General features: G+C 42.2%; 1 protein-coding gene across 1 annotated transcript; it reads right to left on the reverse strand.

Moving 5' to 3' along the window:
* Positions 1 to 707: 707 nt before the first annotated feature.
* On the reverse strand, positions 708 to 20,836 carry LOC114002583 (myosin-1B). The gene is made up of 38 exons (XM_027748630.2): positions 20,356 to 20,836; positions 20,125 to 20,268; positions 19,877 to 20,033; positions 19,740 to 19,767; positions 19,527 to 19,641; positions 19,352 to 19,444; positions 19,190 to 19,253; positions 19,008 to 19,106; positions 18,804 to 18,907; positions 18,581 to 18,719; positions 17,267 to 17,385; positions 17,018 to 17,167; positions 16,248 to 16,418; positions 15,304 to 15,613; positions 14,599 to 14,675; positions 14,217 to 14,304; positions 14,013 to 14,130; positions 13,086 to 13,209; positions 12,864 to 13,000; positions 11,910 to 12,165; positions 10,092 to 10,334; positions 9,810 to 9,986; positions 9,580 to 9,725; positions 9,402 to 9,492; positions 8,925 to 9,314; positions 7,410 to 7,536; positions 5,713 to 5,831; positions 5,197 to 5,393; positions 4,669 to 4,852; positions 4,417 to 4,582; positions 4,129 to 4,253; positions 3,632 to 3,940; positions 3,327 to 3,530; positions 2,303 to 2,428; positions 2,040 to 2,210; positions 1,847 to 1,951; positions 1,511 to 1,606; positions 708 to 1,003 (listed from the first exon to the last, which is right to left on the reverse strand). The coding sequence occupies exons 1-38, from the start codon at positions 20,557 to 20,559 to the stop codon at positions 851 to 853; spliced, it is 5,826 nt and encodes a 1,941-aa protein (XP_027604431.1). The 5' UTR covers positions 20,560 to 20,836; the 3' UTR covers positions 708 to 850.
* Positions 20,837 to 21,343: the final 507 nt, after the last annotated feature.

A 21,343-nucleotide genomic window follows, 5' to 3' on the forward strand; every position in this document is an offset into this window, starting at 1 on the left:
ATTGTAAAGAATGAAAACACATGTTTTGAGTGATGCCAGGCTGGGTAAAGTTATCTGGGTTACCCTGTAGACTGCATAGGAGGTAAGTGTCTGCCTGGCCAAGTTAGAAGATTCAGGGGAGTTTCGGGAACAGAATATAGGCAAGGAATGACTGACTATTGCTGGTTGCTGGTTGCTGGTGTGCTGCCCTGGGAATGTTGGTTTGCACATCACTTTCATGAACAAAAGATGAAAGTAGACCTCATTTTAGGTTTAAATGTACTCTAAACTATGTTCCAAAGTGGCTTGAAGGATTGAAAAAGCTTAACTTGAAATAATGATCAAAGATAAGGCTGGATTAATGGAAGATGCAATAAATTCTTATTCTTTGGACAGAGCAATTGAGTTAATATCTATTGTATTCCTAAAGCAACTGTTATAAGGGATTATTATATTCTCTTGCAAAGAAATAATGACTTGCCACATTAGGAAGTATTAGATGAAATTCTATGGTGAGAACAAAGCAGGATGTCGGATTAGACCACTTTGACAGTGGCTGAAACACTTTGAAAATACCTGAAGCAAGATTTTTAATTGAATAAATAAGTTTAAATAAGTAAGGAAAAATGTAAATATAGAATAAGAATAAGAAATAAGAATAAGAATTAAGAAATAAGAATAAAAAATAAGAATTCGGGGTAATGATTAAAATACAACACTTCTCATTATTTAAATGGCAAAAGCTCTACAATTTTTATTTTCTAGGCATTATTTATCTAGATATTGATGAAGGACTAAGCAGTGATTACAAAATAAAAGTGATAGAATGTCACATTTTTGCAATTCTCTCACTTTACAGCACTGGCGTCATTTACTCTTCACTTTCTGCCCTCTTGCCAATTTCCCGGCTCTTCACTCTGAGCTTGTTGACCTGGGACTCTGCAATGTCAGCCCGTTCCTCGGCTTCCTCCAGCTCGTGCTGGATCTTGCGGAACTTGGAGAGGTTGACATTGGAGAGCTCCTCCTGGAGATATGAAGAAACATAAAATAGGCTTTAAAACATTTAATGAAAGTCCTACTGTAACACTGCCCTTAACATGCTGTGGCATTTTCCTTTTTAATAATGAAAAATACCCCTAGGACTATGAGTTAGTATGTAATTCTCTCTAATACTTCTAGAGGAATCCAAGGAAATAGCTTAAATGCTAAATGTTTAGATGGTTAGTAAGACATACCAAGAACCTAGCTCTAAATACGAAGTGTTAGTGCACTATGGAATTTTTGAATTATTATATATAATTGCAGTTATTTCCATTAAATCATTTTCCAGTTATTTACTGCTATAAAATTATATATTACAATTTTTGAAGGTGATTTGTTTTCTGCTAGGCAGAAATATGAAATAAAGAAAATGAAAGGAAGCAGAGCCCTACTCCCACAATGTTGAACATGGTTTGAACAGAAGGGAAAACAACAACACACAATTCCACATCCACCTAGAAAAAAACTGACTTCACACATCAATACTCACAGCCTCTTCAGCTTGTCTCTTGTAGGCTTTCACCTTCATTTGCAGCTTGTCCACCAGATCCTGCAGCCTGAGAACATTCTTCCGGTCTTCCTCAGACTACAGAGAACGGCAAGTAACAGAAAACCTTGTTTACATCATTCTCTAAATTTCATAAATGTGAAACAGAGGGAATAATATAGTTTATGGAACACTGCAGTCCAGAAGGACAGGTGTCAAAATCCAGTTAACTCTGTCATTGTCTGAGGTATAGAAAGAAATCCCTCTGGAAGGCAATGTTCCAACGTTTTGAGACGCTGTTCTACCAGGAAGGCAATGCAAAGAAGCCTCCAGCCTTACCTGGTAGGTGAGTTCCTTCACCCTCCTCTCGTACTTGCGCACACCCTTCACGGCTTCAGCGCTGCGCTTCTGCTCAGCATCAACCTCCCCTTCCAGCTCCCGCACCTGCAATGAGAAGCCCGTCCCTGCAGCTTCCCTGGGGGTGTCTCTCCAAGGGACGGGGTCACTCATGCACCAACACAGCCCTACTCACCCTGGCCTCCAGCTTTTGGATTTGCTTCTTGCCTCCCTTCAGGGCCAACTGCTCGGCCTCATCCAGACGGTGCTGCAGGTCCTTCACCGTCTGGTCCAGGTTCTTCTTCATCCTCTCCAGGTGGGCACTGGTGTCCTGCTCCTTCTTCAGCTCTTCTGCCATCATGGCCGCCTGAGCAGAGCAAAAGGTCAAAGCCCTTGTGGGGCTGGAGACATTTTGGGGAGAATACATCCCCATCAGCAATGAAAGGAGCCCCGACTCACATCTGTGATGGCCTTCTTGGCCTTCTCTTCAGCATTGCGGGCCTCCTGGATCGTATCCTCCATTTCGCTCTGAATCTGAGAAATGTCTGTCTCCAGCTTCTTCTTGGTGTTGATCAAGCTGGTGTTCTGTTGAGCAGCATCAGAGATTTATTTTGTTAGCTCATATTTGAAATCAAGAACATTACAGGATTTTGAATACTTTCAGACATAATTATGTGAAAAATTGATATCAGAGATTTTTCTAGTAAAATTTCTTATCACTAGGGAACAAGGATTTTTTTGTTTTGTTTTTTTTTCCTCCAAGAATTAATTTTATTAATTTGAAAAAGTGTTTAGAAATACAATATATGCCACATCTCAGCTATTGAGGCTAGCTCAGGAAAGTAACAAAAATAGATTGAGACAAGTCAGTGAAATGCCTTCTCTTCAGTGTTAGGGAAGCATAATCTACCCTTAACAACTGAAAAGAGAAAAATTTGGAATGAAGATAGGATGGATCCCTTCCAGAATTTTCTCAGCAGTTGAAACCAGACACTTTCCATAGAGTTCAGCACTTGACCACTCGATGACTGTTATGACATGTAGCTCATGTCAAAGCCTGCTCAATATGGGCTACATTAGAGACAGGAGTTCATCCCCGCTCTCTTGATAGTGAAAAAATACATTTTGGATGTAATATGAGGATTCCTCAGTGCTACATTTCAACTGAAAAGGAATGAATGTTGCTGTGGTCTCAGAATTTCCTGACTGTTTGGAGCATTTGGAATGTCCCTGTGACTAAAGTGTCTCCCCTGAGACTATCTGAGCACACAAGTAAGGCAGAAGCATGGGAGCCATCGTATGCAGCTTGGGAAAAAAATCAGTGCACACACTTTTCCAACAAAGATCTCTTTTAGTAACTTAATGAATACTTCAGAAAACAGGACTCTCTTTCTCGAAGTTGAGCCTCCAGTGGTGACTGAAATAAAGCACACAAGTGTTCTCCCACTTACCAAGAATGCCATTTTTCACCAAAGGACCTCACCTGGGTATGGAGGAGCTGCACGCGTTCACTGGCATCCATCAGTTCCTGCTCAGCCACTTTCCTCGACCGCTCCGTCTGCTCCAGGGCTGCCCGTAGCTCCTCAACTTCAGCCTGCAGCAGGTTTGCTCTGCGCTCCACCATGGCCACCTGCTCCTTCAGGTCATCCTGGGTCCTGAGAGCATCGTCCAAATGGATCTGCGTGTCCTGTAGAGCCATTGAGAGAAATTATAAGCAGATTTAGAGGTGTTGGGGACTGAAATGATCAACCACAATGTTTCTCCCTAAGCAATTTCTGTTTAACATACCTTGAGCACAGCCTGTGTGTTTCTCAGGTTCTTTTGTGCCTCGGCAGCCTGGCGGTTGGCATGGCTGAGCTGGATCTCTATTTCATTCAGGTCTCCCTCCATCTTCTTCTTTAACCTCAGGGCTTCATTCCTGCTCCTGATCTCAGCGTCCAGGGTGCTTTGCATGGACTCCACGACTCGGAGGTGGTTCCTCTTCAGCTGGTCGATCTCCTCATCTTTCTCTGCTATCTTCCTGTCAATCTCAGACTTCACCTGGTTGAGCTCCAGCTGCAGGCGCAGGATCTTCCCCTCTTCATGTTCCAGGGAGGCCTGGACAAAAATAAATCAGAATACTTTTCTTGTGACACATGCTGAACATGAAGCTTTGAGTAAAAAAGAATGCCGTGATTAGATAATATCTCTACTTTTATACAACCTCTTTTCCACTTTTGTCTGGAAAGAGATAAACGAGATAGAAATCCAAGACACGTAAGAGAGCAATAAATAATGCTGTGTACCTCAGCTTCCTCCAGGGAGGCTTGCAGTTCAGATTTCTCCTGCTCAACTTGCTTCTTGACTTTCTCCAGCTCATGAATTGCCTTTCCTCCCTCCGCAATCTGCTCCGTGAGGTCGGAAATCTCCTCTGTGGGAACAAAGACCAATGGCTTGCTCAGGCCCAGAGCAGAATGGGAAGGGCCCTGTGCCACCAGGGTGACAGGCATCTTTGCAGAGCTGCAGGCACGGACCCCGCAGCAATGCTCAGCTGGTGAGAAAGCCCATCCCGGAGCAGAGGGCCAGGGACTTACGCTGCAAGTTCTTGTTCTCCCGCTTCATTGTTTCCAGGTGGTCCAAGGACTCCTCATAGGCATTCTTCATCTTAAACAGCTCCGTGCTGAGGGAGCGAGACTCCTTCTGGGAGGCCTCCAGCTCAGCCTGCGTTTCCTCATACTTCTGCTTCCATTCTGCCAGGATCTGAAGAGAAACGGGGCGTGAGTAGGGATGTGGCCATCCCGGGGGGAGGCTCTGCCCAGGAGTCCCAGGGCTGGAGCCCAAAAGACCTTGTCAAAGTTCTTCTGCTTCTTGTCCAGAGCAGCGCAGGCAGCATTGGATCGCTCCACATCAATCATCAGGTCCTCCACTTCATTCTGCAGCCTCTGCTTTGTCTTTTCCAGGGAGGCACATTTGGCATTGACAGCTTCGACGTGTTCCTCTGCATCCTGCAGGCGCTGTGCCAGCTTCTTCCTGGGAGGAGATGAGCACAGTGGCAGCTTAGAGCTTAGAAGGGAGTCAGTTCTGCACTGCCATGAGAGGGCAGTTGGCCACTTTGGGGGGTTTGAGCTGAGCACTTTTCACAGATCCTATGTCCTTTCTGGGTGCATTAGGCCTGTCTTTGCACTTCTAGCCCTAAAGCCTATGCTTTCCCTTCCAATATACACTTTTTTCCTCCTACCCTCTATCTGCTTTGCACACAAAGACAGTATATCCCTGCCTTCATCCCAGCCCTGTCTCAGCCCACTCAGAGACTCCCATTTCCCTTGACCGCTCTCAGTCTTCTGCAGTCATTTCTCATCCCACTCCCCACGTACTTGGCCTCCTCGAGCTCCTCCGTGCGCTGAATCGCGTCCGTCTCGTATTTGGTTCTCCACTGGGCCACTTCGCTGTTGGCCTTGGACAGGGCGCGCTGCAGCTCCCCCTTGGCTTCCTGCTCCTCCTCATATTGTTCCCGGAGCAAGTCACAGTCGTGGCGAGCGGACTGCAGGGCGTGGGCCAGGGCGTTCTTGGCCTTGGGGAAAAACAGCAGTGTGAGAGTGAATGGAAATATCCTGCAAAATTTCCTCACTGAAATGTTGATGGACATTGATTCTGTTGTGAGTGATGATGAACTACTGAATGAAAATGGAAAATCTGGGAATCTGTGAAAGAATTAATGGATAGACTACAGGGAAGGGGAGCAAAACTACTATGGGAGGACTTGGACTGAATTAGGCAAGTGTTTTTTTCCTTCCTCTCATCTTGTTGATTCTACAATTTCATATGTATCTGAAGCTCCTCCTAGACAGAAGTAGTCCAATGGATAACTCAAATTTGTAAAGCCTTCTCACCTTTATCTCTTCCTCTAGATGCCTTTTGAGTTCCTCAGTCTGTTGGGTGAAAGCCTGTTTGCCTCTTGACAGCTGAGAAATCAGAGCATCTTTCTCCTCCACCTGGCGTAAATATTCACCTGAGAGAGTTCAGATGAGTAAAACAACCTTGTTATGACTTATGTAGAAGTGTTAACCTTGATAATTAAATGCACATATAAAATATTTTGAATAAAACAAAATTTTATTTCTTTCATGTATTCCTAATCACTGATATCTACCCACATCTCTTACTATGCCATAGTATTTCCTTAAAGGCAAGAAATGACCCTGTGTGTAAAATCCGGCTAGTCTTACTCTTTGTTTGCTCTAAGCCCTGTGTTCAAGCGTTGAGCTTACAGATTGAGTACTACAGTGCCATCCAGAGGGCTTATGGCCCATAGTAGTCTCATGAGGTTTAACAAGGCCAAGTGCAAGGTGCTGCACCTGGATTGTGATAACCTCTGGTATCAATCCAGGCTGGGGGATGAACAGATCAAGAGCAGCCCTGTCCTGGCCATGTGTGCTGGGAGCTCAGAAACCAAACATGCCCTGGCCTCATCCCACAGGGTATGCAGCTACTCCGCTCTTTGAAACTCCACCAGGACTACTGCATCCAGCTCTGGGGTAGCCAACACAGGAAGGACATTGACCTCTTGGAGTGAGTCCAGATGAGGCCATGAAGCTTTTTAGTGGGATGGAGCACCTCTGCTATGAGGAAAGGCTGAGAAAATTAGGATTGTTCAGCCTGGAGAAAAGAAGGCTCTGAGGAGACCTTATTGCAACTGTTCAATACTTGAGAAGGCCTATAAGAAAGATGGGGACAAACTTTTTATCAGGGCCTGTTGCGGTAAGACAAGCTGAAGGAGGTTCAATTTAGATTAGATACAAGAAATAAGATTTTTCAAATGAGAGGGGTGGCACGGGTTGCTTAGGGAGGTGGCGGATGCCCCATCATTGAAACATTCAAGGTCAGGTTAGATGGGACGCTGAGCAACCTGATACAGTTGACGTTGTCCCTGCTCACTGCAAGGAGGTTGGACTAGATGACCTCTCTACCTAAACTATTTGATGATTCTACAACGTGGTGTACATGCTCAGGTATATCACTATCCTCTTCTGAATGTCTCCTGGGAAGCAGAAGGTTATGAGATAGATGAATTCTTTGAAACACCAGTCATATAATCATAAAACAGTCCAGGTTGAAAGGGACCCTGAAAGGTCATCTGGTGCAACCTTTGACGGGAAAGGGAGTCTAGATGAGATTATCTAGCATCCTGTCTGGTCGTGTCTTGAAACCCCCTAGTGATCACTTAACCAGCCCCTGGGGAGTTATTCCAGGGACTAGTTGTTCCAGTCCCTTAAACATATTATTGTTCCTGCTCCAGGATGACTGTATCTCTCTGGTTCTGGGGAGCCTAATATTCAGCACAGCAATCCAGGCATGGCCTCACCTGTGCTGAGTAGAGGGAAGGATCACCCTCTGTTAATCTGCTGGCAATACTCCTAATGCAGCTCAGGATTCTCTCAGGGTTCTGTTGGCTGTCTGCATCACAAGAACGCTTTTCTGGCTCGTGTTCAACTTAGTATCTTTCAAGAGCCCAGGTGATTTGGACTCTTTTTTTAAAGGAACCAGGTCATATAACACAAATATTCTCTTAAAAACACAAATATATTACCAGATTCAGTTTGTAACCGAGCTCTCTGAGCACTAATGTCATTAATTGTGCGCTGCTGTTCCTCCTCCTTTGTCTTAATTTCACTGAGTTGGTCTTCTAGGGAGCGACACATCTTCTCCAGGTTTGTCTATTTGCATGAAGAACAGAAGGAAAGATGATTCAACTCAGTCAGAATCTCAAATTGAAGCCAGACAAGGCCCAGAAAGTAAGTAGAATCAAAATATAGGTACAAAATATAAGTATAGGTCAAAATATAGGAATAAACGAAAGCACAAAGAACCTTGCCAAAACTTAGCTAGGATGCACTGCCAGCACTTAGAGATAGAGGAAAGATGGTACTGTACACTAGAAAAATGCTAGAAAAATGCACACACCCCCAACCTAAGTAAGATAAGGGGGCAAAGTGGGGCCTGAGTCCAAGAATCTTGCAAAATACACCATTAAGTCTGCCAAAATCAAGAAAGTTGAAAAGTTCAGCCGAGGATGAGGAGTAAAAATGACCACCAGAGGATGAAGAAACAGGAACGACCCTCCTGAATTCTCCCCAAATTGAAGACCACGCCCCCGACTCCGCCTAGACTCCGCCTATTATGAATATTATAATCAGATGTTACAATTATATGAATATGTATGTAAACATGTTGCAATCACCTGTAAAAATAGTATAAAAACCTGTAAATTCACTGGAGAGTCAGAGCAGTTTTTGTCCAACGCGAGCTGGCTGCTCTCCAATGTTGCTCAATAAATATACCTCGCTGCTTAAAGACTAAAAATTGTCTCTGAGCAGTTCTCTGCGCCTTTTTGGGGGCAAAATTGGCATCAAAATCTTACAAATGAAAAAAGAAATCAATGATTTAGAAGTCAAAATATCTCAGTTAAATTACAGACATTTCTATGAAATTTATGTCCTTGATTCCAACATTTGTATATGCCCTGCCCATTGCGGGGGGATGAAATAAGATGATCACTAAGGTCCTTTCCAACCCAAACCATTCTGTGATTCTGTGATTCTATATTTAATACATATGCAAATTTTTATTAATAATTACTACTGTACTAGTATTATACAATAATCTATTTTCAACAGATAAAAAGGATGACGGGACACTGTAAAATGAGGAAGGAATTTAAAATTCTATATGCTGTTTAAAAATTATGTCACTGAAGTATTTAAGGGAGGAAAAGAAACATAGGAATAAAAAGGAGAGGGTAATTTCCACTCTAGGAGCAATTTCTGTTTTAGGGGAAATTAAAAAGCAATAAGGTCAATGTCTTTCATTTCTGTCATAATATTCTGAACCAAGAAATGAGAACCCACAGATCCTTAGATTAGGTGTTACAGTTTTTTAGATCTCACCCAGAGGATTGAAAAATTATTATAAAAATACAGAAAAATATAAACACAAAGTCAAGCTGCAAAGTGCAATTATTTATTCTAAAGTATGACTTCAATTTCTATGTTAAAATATAAGTACTTCATTATGTTTGAATTAATGAGAAGAAATATTTGTGTACCTTGGCTTTGGAGACAGACTCCATGTTACTGGCCAAGTCATCAATCTCCATCTTGAGCTCGCTCTTCTCCTTCTCCAGCTTCTGCTTGACGCGCTGCAGGTTGTCGATCTGCTCCCCCAGCTCAGCTGTGCTGTCCGCGTGCTTCTTGCGCAGGGCGGCAGCCGTGGCTTCGTGCTGCAGCGTGGCCTCTTCGAGGTCCCGGCGCATCTTCTGGAATTCTGCCTCCCGCTTCTTGTTCATCTCCACCTGAGCTGCCGTCGCCCCTCCTGCTTCTTCCAGGCGCTCGCTGATCTCCTCCAGCTCCCTGGACAGGTCAGCCCGATGCTTCTCTGCTTTAGCGCGAGAGGTTCGCTCGGCCTCGATTTCCTCCTCCAGTTCCTCAATACGGGCCTGGAGAACACGAGGGACCCTTCACACCCGTGCCCTCCTCCTCCCTGAGCCGAGCCTGGGGCAGGCAGGGGAAGGGCAGACGCTTGCCTGCAGCTCCTTGATCTTCTTCTGTAGTTGCATGCCCAGGGCTTGTTCATCCTCGGTTTTGCTCTGGATCTGGCTGATTTCAAAGTCTTTCCTTTGGGCAAAGCAAAGTGGGTTACAGCTCAAAGGAAGAAGACAAGAGCTGCAGCCCAGCACTGAGGTGCCCCAGGGCCACACTCACTTCTTCAGTTTCTCATCCAGCTGCTGCTTATCATTCTCCAGATCCATGATGCTGTCCTGGGCCAGCTTCAGGTCTCCTTCCAGTTTCCTCTTGGCTCTCTCCAGGTCCATGCGCAGTTTCTTCTCTTGCTCCAGGGACCCTTCCAGCTACACAGAACAAGGCTGTCAGTGCTCCACCAGCCAGCTCAAACTCCATACCTGTCTGTTCCTGCTGTGTGTCCGTGGGCTTACATCGTCCACTTGCTGCTCCAGCTTGGTCTTGGCTTTGGTCAATGTATTGACTTTGTCCTCCTCAGCCTGCAGGTCATCCAGGGTCTGCTGATGGGCCTCTTGGAGGGCTTTCTTCTCTTTTGTCAGCTTGGCGATGGTCTCGTCCAGGGCTGCCATCTCCTCTGTGAGGTTTTTCACCTTTAGGAAGAAAGGAGCAAGTGTAAATCGAGGAAGTAGATACAGAAGTCCTGGAAGAGCACGGGGCTCTTTTCTGGAGCGTGGGTGAGATTTTCTGCCTCATACCTTGTTTTCAGTGGCGTGCTTTTCCTTCTCCACCTTGGCCAGTGTTAGCTCAAGGTCATCAATGTCTTTCTTCAGCTCTGAACATTCATCCTCCAGTTTTCTCTTCTTGGCTGTCAGCTCAGCATTGATTTCCTCCTCATCCTCAGCCCTTTCAGTCACCTCTTTAATTTTGGCTTCCAGCTGGATTTTGGTTTTGATGAGCTGGTCACACCTTTCCTCAGCATCAGCCAAACCATCAGCTTCCTACATGATTCATTTAAATGGAACAGTTTTCAAATAATTTATTTTTTTCACTTATTCTCAAAGCAGCTTTACAATCTACTTTGTAGGTAAAACTCAAAACTCTGAGAGTACCTATTTGTTTTACACTACCTCCATCCCCTGAAATGAAGGAAGATATTATCAAACATTTTTGAAGTCTTTAACTGCTCATTCAATGCCAACATTCATTTGAAGATAGAGCCAAAAATCAGGTCTGGGAGTGTGTCCATTGTATCCTTGCATCATTACACTTCTGTTGCGTTTTAGTGGACTGGAAACTGGCAAAGAGCTCCACTGAAGAGAGCCATGTAGGCACATTTTTTAAGTTATGGTGTATAAAAACTGAATGTTAAACCCTCAAACATTGAGAAAATCTTATCGAACTCTTCCCAAAAGATTCTCTGAGCATGAATTAAATTTTTGGTTTTGGCAAAATTTTGTGATAAGATCACTGTTTCACAGGCATGTTTCTAGTACTTGTGGTCAAGAAGAAAAGTTTGGAAGGGCAAAAGATATTTACTTAGGGCAGTTCCAATCACCTGCATTTAGAGGCATTCTAAGATGTAAGTTACTTAGAAGCAGTCTCTGTTTTCTACATACCACCTGTTCTTTTTGTCTTTGCTCTAGTAAAGAGCAGTGATGCCACCCGAGCAGAAGAACTTTTAAAGCTCAGCAAAATAGCTAGGTTGAGTTTTGTGTCCTGCAGATTTAGGTATTTGCCATGATATCAAGTTGCAGTCCATTTAAGTAAAAATTTTTAATTTTTGGATTAATTGTACCATACTCTAAAAGAATGAGTTTCTTGGTGCTGAAGATGAAGAGCACCTGAAGGTACTGGTGAAGATGTTCTTTTAGGCTATAGACATCAAAATGTCATCACATGAATCCAAATCCTAGCTTGTAAATACAGTTTTAAGGGCATTATTGTTGCTACCTTTTTATTTCCAGAAAAAAAAGGAAAAAGTCCACTTTCATCACTGTTTTTCCTGAGGAGGTAAGGACCATAAATGCCAGAGAAATTTCTGACATTTTCAGCCCCTCCTATTCCACCTGAATCCACTTGTGATTCTCCAAATAGAAGGTGTTAACAGGACCTCCAGACTACCTTTATTGGTCAGGTGATAACATACCACAATTGAGTAATATATAAAGTGATAATTTATATATATATGTATATATAGGTATATACATATCTATATATATGTATAGATGTATATATATACATATATATATACAGATGTGATAATATATAAAGATGTGATAATTGCTTCTGTAAGTCACCAAGTACCATTTAAAATGACATCCTGTAAACTGTGCTATTTGCTCATTGGAAATTGATTATTTCTCTCAATTTAAAAGTGTAAGGAAGCAGTTGCAAGAGTTAATTGTAAATTTATTATTATTCTGCAGATTTTCTATGTGGTTTTCCTTCCTATTTTATAAAATACATGTATGTTTCTACAATAAATACTGGTTTTGGATAATGTGTCTGTTACTGAGACAATTGGGATGATTTTGCATAGGTTGCTACAAGACAAAAACATGAGCAATGCTCACAGCCTGCACTTGGAGCTGCAGATCGTTTTTCTCCTGCATTAGAGAAGCCATTTTCTCCTCCAGTTCCTTCCTTTTTGCCTCAGACTTTGCAAGCTCTTCCTTGGTTTTCTCAAACTCCTCCTTCATGTTGGCCATCTCCTTCTCAGACTCTGCACTCTTCAGCAAGGGCTTGATCTTGAAGAACAGCTTCATCCAGGGCCAGTGTTTGACGTTCATGAATGAACGAACGTTGTACTGGATGCAGAAGATGGACTCTCTGAAAGGGAATAACAAAATATATTATGGTACATATTTTAAAATCTATAAAACATATTTAATTGTATATATTAATATGGATAATGTGAAGTTCTACATATAATACTTTATAGTTATCATCCCGTATATATCTCTGCATAAAATATTTATGAAGAATTATTAAATATATATTTCCTTATAATATTTAGTGCACATTTTATATATAATATATATATTTCCACAGAAAACTTTCTAGTGTTATGTAGAGTATCAACTTATATGGACATTTTTGGAGTCCAAGTGTTTGGTTCACTTTCATGGCCAATGAAAAGGAACACCTACAGAATTTTACTCAGGCCCTTCCATGAAAGTTATCAAAGGGAATAGAATACTTTTCTTGTGATAGAAATATATGTTTCTCTTCTTTGATTAAAGCAGTGACCTAAAATAGTTAGCTTACACTAGATATTGAATTTCTGGACATACATACAGTGTAACCACTTACTGAATTCATCAAAAATTAGTACAAAGTGTTAAAAAAAATATTTATTTCCCTAAATTGGGATTTTACACTGTTTCATCTATTTTCAGGATATACATCTGTATTGGTAAACTGAATTAAAGGGAAATAAATAAGATTTGATGTGAAGAAGCTTATTTTCAATTTTATACATGCCATTAGTATCTGATAAGAATCGTCCCAGAAGGCTAAGTATCTACCTCCTCTCCATCATTTTCTTGAACTCCACCCTCATCAGGTAACCCCTGCACATGGCCTGTGTGCGGGTGATGAGCTGTGCCAGCTTCTCATCCCTCATCTCCTCCAGGAGCCCCAGCAGCCCAGCTTTGAAGAACACCTTAGAGAGGGAATGTTGCAGCACATCACTGTTGGGCTGGGCAAAGCACAGGCACAGAGTGAGTGAGGGAATGGGGAGTTTGTACCTTGGTGTGTCCAAATTTGTACTGGGTGTGGTCCACATCGATTGAGCCAAGGAGCTTCTCGGAAGCCTTCTTGCTGTCGATGAACTGTCCCTCTGGGATGGCACTGGCATTAAGCACCTTATACCTATTGCAGGAAATTGAATATGGAGGTCAGATTCCTGAAAGCTCAATTAAACCTGTACCAACAAATGTCATCGTTAAAATTCTCTGAAGGGGGTTCAAGAGTGGGAGAGAGATGAATAAATCCGAACACTTCCATTCTCTAGAAATCACACTTTCATAGCTAAATTTGTTTTTAGGAAAAACTCTGCATTTCCCTTAGTCCAGAGATTTTTTGACACAGAACGGATAATGATTTCTGTGGGTAAATGCTGACATATTTCTCATGTTATCTAATATCTAAATGAGAACTTTTTGCGCAAGAACAAAATACGTGGAGAGGTGAAGAAAAATCTCAATCCTAAATAGTGGCAGCACATGTTATCTGAGTATTTTCCAGCTGGTATAGAACAAGAAGCACGATACTTTCATTTTATTTGGTTTTCCAACAAGTTAGTCTAGAATGACTCGTAGTGTCTTTATTCATATTTCTGTGCTGATGGCTGAAAGTCACCTTACTTTGCTCTCCGGGTGCTTAAGTCTAAAATAGTCAACTTCATTTCTGGATAGTTAGTTAAAAAAAACTTTATCTCATACCAGAATATGAATAAAGGACAGGAATAAATAATTGTCCTTTGAAAATATCTGCTTTTATCATTAGCTATAGAAAGAAACTGAATGACTAACTTGGACAATTAACTTTTGTATACCTAAAGGTAGGTATAAATGAACCCCTCCCATAATCCTCACAGTACTTAGAACAATTAGGAAATGCACATTACTCAGCATTTGGGGATATGGTGGAAGGTGGATGATATTTAGTCTGACCTCTGTTTGAAGTCAGCATAGAGTATTCTGCTGGGGAATCCTTTCCTGCAAATCCTGATCCCTTCCAACACGCCGTTACAGCGCAGCTGATGCAGCACCAGCTCATGTTCCATGGCACCTAATAAATCACAGGATGAATCTGTATTTCATTTTACTGCACAGAGAAGAACAGGTATATCACAACTTTGAATTTTAAAAACTTACCAGGTGTTTTTGTTTCATTAGGAATAAGGCATCGCACAAAATGGGGATGTGTGCTTCGCAAATTGCTCATCAGCTTGTTTAAATTTTCCTTTGGAGCAAGAACAAAGCCACGGGTTTAAAAATGTCACTTACACACTCTCAATATTAGATGGAGTAAAAACACTGCAATAAAACCATGATAAGCATATTTTTTATAGAGCTTTTTGGCAGTTCTGAAAGAATACTTCTAAGGATTCAGTAAGAATCCTTTATTAGAAGCACATGTGTTTATCCTTCTGAACATAAAGATTTTGTATATTAGATCAATCTAAAGCTTTTTTGTATTAAATTTTCTGTATTTTTTTCACAATGTGGTAAATTTAGAATGATTATTCTACAGTACCCGGAAAAGAGCTGAGACGGTCTGGAAAGAAGAACCCTTCTTCTTGCCACCCTTCTTGCCACCACCACCACCACTCTCTAAAAAATAAAATATTTTTTAGAAAGAAATGAACAACAAAAGCACAAAGAATCTGAAAAACCTGGTGTGTTCATCTTAAAAAATCTAGTAAAAGTAATAATATGATCAAAATTAGCAAATGTATACAGTGGTTAAAGTTACAATGGGAGACAATTTTTTTCAGATAGCAGAAGAATGAAAATCAGTGACTTAAAGCCGAAGTTCAGAAAATGCAATCAGGAAACAACATGTAACATTTTGTATAGAACAATATTTAAGAAATCAAATTAATAGCTAGTGAATACACCAAATGCCGTATTCATGTATCTTTACAGCTAAGGGTATGCATATATTCAGCAGCATGCTGATATATTTGATTGTATTCCCTGAAGTATTTGGGAATGGCCCATACTGCATAAATCTGGTTTCTCAGTTAGTCTGGGTAATGTGGTAGTAGAGTTGTCTGGTTTTAAAACCTACAGACCTATTAAGGTCTCTAGGGAATTGTAATATCCTTTGTTATACTGAGTTCCAAAAAGTAGATGAGGTTTTGGGTTTTCAATTTTAGAAATGTAAGTATTATTGTAAAATACTATTACTTTTTCTTTTTCCTATACATTATGGGAAAACTGATTTTAAAGAAATCACCTGCTTCTGCCCCACCAACAGAGGCAAAGAGTAAGGCCAGGGTCTTCAGGGATGATTTCTGATACAGCCCCACCACCGTTTCGTTCAGGGGGTCCTTGTTCTTCTCCAGCCACCCAGTGATGTTGTAGTCCACTGTGCCAGCGTAGTGCACCAGGGAGAAGTGGGCCTCAGCCTTGCCTTTGGCAGGCTTGGGCTTCTGGAAGTTGTTGGACTTGCCCAGGTGCTGGTCATAGAGCTTGTTCTTGAAAGAGGTGTCAGTTGCCTTGGGGAACATGCACTCCTCTTCCAGGATGGAGAAGATGCCCATGGGCTGGGGGAAATAGCAAGATGTGAAGAAAGTGTGTAAGGAAGAAATAGAGGCAACGTATGTAAGAGAGAGGAATGGAAGATAAACATTATACAAAAAAACCCTCCTCAAAATGTGTAATCTTATGTTTCTACAGAAAGGGCATTTTGTTAGTGCATATGCCATCAGTTATACAAAAAAAACCAAGCTCCCCCATAAGGATTGGGGTTGTGATGTGAAATTCGTTATGTACATGTTAGGTGAAAATGGAAAACAAAATAAATGAAAGTAGTAGCATTCAGATGTAGGGAAGAGCTTACACTTCCTAAATGCTCTTTCTTTGAAACAAGACAGAAAACAGAGGTTGCTCAGGGTATTTACTCACTCAGCACTCATTCAAAAAATACACATCTTTGCGTATGAACTTCGGAGTAGTGACTAGGACTGGAATTTTTGTCCCATGTAAATCATATATACAACATGACAGAATCCCATAGGCAGTGAAGTAAGAGACAAATGAAAATGTATATGAAACACTTGGAGTTCAGAAAAAATACTGGTTTGTGCTGCATTAAGTGTGTGTGGTCTAATTGGAGCATAGAAGATTCTTGTTACATTTTATATCTGGAAAACTATTAAGTATGTGAGGGCCAATAACCTTCTCAATGAGCTCAATGCAGGCAGCCAGGTCCATCCCAAAGTCAATGAACTCCCACTCAATTCCCTCCTTCTTGTACTCCTCCTGCTCCAGCACAAACATGTGGTGGTTGAAGAACTGCTGCAGTTTCTCATTGGTGAAGTTGATGCACAGCTGCTCCAGGCTGTTGAACTGCAGAATGCAAAGATTTACTTACTTGTGAATTTCCAGGAACATTTTCCATCTTCCAATAAGTTTTATTTTTAACTCATTAAGGTCTCCATGATTGGGATCTTTAAGTTCCAGTGCTGCTCTAATATGTCTACCCTTTCAGGCCCTTGTACCATCTGAACATATTTATGAGCTCTGAAAAGATTTGCAGAGCTTAATCCAAGTCCAGCTTTTCTTTTGTTTGAACTTTTGTACACCACCAGTCTATTCCCAAGCATTTAGAGGGGATCTGGCTTCACCATTAACAAAATCTTTCTTCAAGAAAGATTTAACTTCCTCAAAATCTCTGCTATTAATTAGCAGTTGTTCAATATCTTCATATCAATTTTCAATGCAATTTTCACTTCTGCGTGCAACAACAGACATCTACAAAAATCTGCAGCCCTGTGGGATACTATATACTATGGAAAACCAGAAGGATGCCATTCCTACAGGAATAGCAGGATTAACTAGTAAATAAAAATAACCCATAATTAAAAAAAAGCACAACCCCAAACCCCAAAATATTCCAATTTCCTAATGCCCGTTCCAGGAAACTTGTAGGAAGATCCTCCTCTTACATCAAAGATCTCGAAGCCAGCAATGTCCAGCACACCAATGAAGTACTGCCTGGGCTGCTTCGTGTCCAGCTGTTGGTTGATGCGAACAACCATCCACAGGAACATCTTCTCAAACACAGACTTTGCCAGGGCACCCACTGAATTGTACACCTAAGAAATTGTGGAAGGAAAGTTACCATCCACAGCAAAAGAAAAAGTTCAAAGTTTTTAATTCAAGTAATTTGTTTTCTATCATCACTTGTGTCTTACCTGCTGGACAGTTTGGCCCTTGGTCACATATTCATTCCCCACCTTGACTCGGGGGTAGCAGAGGGCTTTGAGCAGGTCTGCTGAGTTCAGACCCATCAGGTAGGCAGCCTTGTCAGCAACTAGGGAAACAAGTGTAGAGCAGGATCAGATATTAGCTCTCCAGTGGATGTGTTTTTGAGTAATTAAGAATCATTTCTGCAGAAGCTATATATACATTGTCGTGTTTGCTTATTCTTCTCATTTAATCTATATTATTCATAAAAGTAAAGATTATTCCAATACCTTTATGCTGAAAATGCAGATTTTGAAACAAGTGACTAGACAGACAAAAGGGCTGAGGACCAAGAAAATGGCAGATCAAATAGTCACAATTTCTGAATAAAGAGAATAGGAAAGTGGTTGGTATTGAAATACACTGTACTGAAAATTGTAGTTAGTGAAATTCTACTATCATTGGAGGGAGAGAGACAGATTAGTGAGGTATTATGCCAAAAGTATGAATCTTGTACTACTTTCATAGTGGGACCATATTCGCCCTAAAGATAAATATCACACATGTAAGTGTTTGCCAGTTCTCATTATATCTGCAGTTGGACTAGTAAATACAAGCATCACAGCACTGCATATATTCTGTCACCACTTTCCAATTTGTTGCCTGTCCCATCTCACAGTGAAGCTGATAGTGAGCACCAGTACGATTTACAGAGTTCTTCAACGTGAGGTCAAACCTCATTATATAAGGTATATACACAGATGATAATTTTGATCTCCTTTTATTTCATTTTATGTGTTATTTGCAACTAAGTCTTTAAAGTACATTTTTCAATAGAAAAATTAACGTATGAAAAAAGAACAAAACTGGAAATAATGTTTCGCTTCACTTTTGTAGACCAATTCTTTTATGTGTGTGCATATACATATATATACATATAACTCTTTACTGAGGTTATATTCAAGTAATAATTTGTAGCTTATTCTGTCACAATAGAATAGAGTTGCTCCTGGTTCTGTGTCATGTTTGGGAAGCTGCCATTCAAGACAGCAGCAGAACTTGCTTTATTTCTGCCTAATCTGTCACTCAGTGGAACCGTAGTCACTGGACATAATATTTTGCAATGGTCAAAATAATCTGCAGCTTCCACTGAGTTGTGTTCCTCCAGAGAACAGTGTGTCTGGTTAGGACACACTTCTATTCTACAATACTGGTACTGGGGAAATGCACAGGCTGAATCAAGGATTCTGACCCTGAATTGCTGCCTGTATTTTTGTGAGTGTTTGGTGTCTACAGTGCTTTGGTATATGTTGCGCTGGTACCTTCAGTGCCATCAGGCTCTGCCTGCTCCTCACGCTGCTTCTGCTTGAACTTCAGGTTCCCGTAGTGCATGACGGCCCCTGTCAGCTTGTAGATGGCTGTTTTCTCGTCAGGAGTGAAGCCCAGGATGTCAATGGCACTCTGAAAAAAGTGTCACTAGAGTAAGTACGCCAGCTGTTAAAGGTCAGAGAAATAAAAGTTCACCTAGAAAACTTCTGAACTTACATCCGTGGCCATCAGCTCTTCCTGGTCGTTAATGCTGGGAACAGTGATCTCACCTTGACTCACGTACTGATAGTCATATGGGTTGGTGGTGATCAGTAACATCTCTGAAAATAGGGACAGAACAGACACGGGTCAAATGCAATTGGCACATAAAGGAGTTAAATGCAGTGACCTTTGCCTGGAAGAGTTAGTGATCTTTCCTACCAATCAGCTCTGGCTTCTTGTTGGACATGATCTGATAAAAGATGTGGTAGCTTCTTTCTGCCTTGAGCTGGAAAGTGACTCTGGACTTCTCCAGCAGATCTGGCAAGGATGGCAGGACAGAGTTAAGCACAAGAACTGAGGAAGGCTGGAAGGAAGGGGATCAGGCCAGGAGGGGCTCTTACATGTTTCAATGTCAGCAGAAGCCAGTTTGCCTGTGGCACCAAAGTGGATTCTGATGAATTTACCCTGAAAGCAGCAGAAAAGTCAATCGAGATCTATTTTACCAATCCCGACTGCAAGAATATTTGAGTCGATCTCAACTGTTGTCCCAGGTAACAACTCACAAAGCGCGAGGAGTTGTCGTTCCTCACGGTCTTGGCGTTTCCAAAGGCCTCCAGCAGTGGGTTGGCACTGATGATTTGATCCTCAAGTGTCCCCTAAAATGGAAATCTTCTTGTCATGATTTAGCTCCTAAATAAATTTGATAGTTTCAGGTTCCTACTCCTGCAGGGACCTCACCTGCATTTTGCCTGATGTCTGCTCCTCCTTCTTCTTGTCCCCGCTGGCTGCAATTGTTGCAAAGTACTGGATGACACGCTTTGTGTTCACAGTCTTCCCGGCACCGGATTCTCCGCTGTCAGAGCAAGGAGAGAAGCAGAGAGCGTGTGGTCAGGCAGGAGGGGCCCTGGCCCTGGGCAACCCCTCAGGGACCCGAGCAGGGGGTGTACGTACGTGATCAGGATGGACTGGTTCTCCCGATCTGGGGAAGAGGCAAAATGAGAGCTGTGTTAGCAACTGACCTTCTCAGGGAAACTCTGTGAACACTTTTAAAATGTCTTTTTGATGAAATCACCCTGAGAGCCACTCACCAGTCAGCATGAACTGATAGGCGTTGTCAGAGATGGAGAAGATGTGTGGAGGGGCCTCCTGGCGCTTCTTGCCTCGGTAGGCCAACACCACCTCCGGGTTGTACACGGGCAGCCACTTGTAGGGGTTGACAGTGACGCAGAAGAGACCCGAGTAGGTCTGCGAGGAAGGGACACAGCACGTTGGCTTCCCCTGGGCCTGGCAGAGCAGTTCCTCCCGCTGCCCAAAGGAAGCTGCTGCTGCCACTTACGTAGATCATCCAGGCTGCGTAACGCTCTTTGAGGTTGTACAGCACAGCGGGTTCGTGGAGGTGGGTCATCATGGCCATGTCCTCAATTTTGTCATACTTGGGAGGGTTCATGGAGAAGATTTGATCTTCCTTCACGGTCAGGGTCTGTTAGAGCGCAGCAAGGGACAAGCATGTCAGCTCAGAGCCAGAGTGGGAATAAAAGGCTGTTTACAAATCTTACATGTTACCCACCTCTCCCTTTTCAGTCTTGACGGTGATCTTCCCTGTTTCCCTGCTCTGGATTGTGCTTTTCACATAGGATTCTTTTGCATGTACCACAAAGACGGATGACTTGGCATCGAAAGGCTTGTTCTGGGCCTCAATTCTCTCCTTCTCTGACTTCCGGAGGTAAGGAGCCGCCTCCCCAAAGATGGCCATCTCGGCGTCTGTTGACATGGCTGCTGTTTACTCACTGTCTGTGAGGGTAGAGAACACATTACAATAGTGCCTTATGGAAGAAACACTCCTAGAGCACAGTGGATTGCTCTGCTTTAGGTATTGACTGAATTGCCACTCTTTTTTTTCTGCTGCTTCAGAATTCTGTTAGGAAATTTTATTTCTTTTCTTTTTTTTGTGTAGTCAGATCTTTAAGCCTACTGGGCAATTGTATTTACAGAGGAATGGTTTCTGTGTTTTGTATTTGATTTTGGTTTGGAATTTTTTTTAATTTGTTGTCATCATCATCATGGCTAGGCTTCGCGAATGAAGATTTGGTAAGGGCTTTACCCACGTTTGTTACAAGTGCGCTGGTGGTTAAAAAGGCCAATACGAGACAGGCACGTTCGGTTGCAAAAGGCACAGCAGAAAGACTCCTTAGGTGGTATATCCAGCAAGACACGATTCTTTCTGCGTTGTCTTTTCTCCTCAAGGGTGATCCTGCGTGTGTTCTCAAAGGAAGCAGCAGCGTTATAGATGGTGTGTCTCCAGACCTCCCGGTTGGAGGCCAGAGTAGACCAGTTATGTTGATCAATATGGCCAAGGCTGAGATGTTGTTTCAGGGAGTTCTTGTATCTTCTCTTCGGGGCTCCTCTCATGTGGCAGCCAGTGGCAAGTTCACCATACAGCAAGGTCTTAGGGAGGCGGTGATCTTTCATCCTGGACATGTGCCCTGCCCAGCGCAGCTGTGTTCTCAGCAACATGGCCTCAATGCTTGTGACTGCTGCTTGTTCTAGAACAGAAG

Source organism: Pipra filicauda, unplaced genomic scaffold (assembly GCF_003945595.2).
Source record: "Pipra filicauda isolate LSUMZ 115617 unplaced genomic scaffold, ASM394559v2 scaffold401_size638136_pilon, whole genome shotgun sequence".
Classification (NCBI taxonomy): Eukaryota; Metazoa; Chordata; class Aves; order Passeriformes; family Pipridae; genus Pipra; species Pipra filicauda.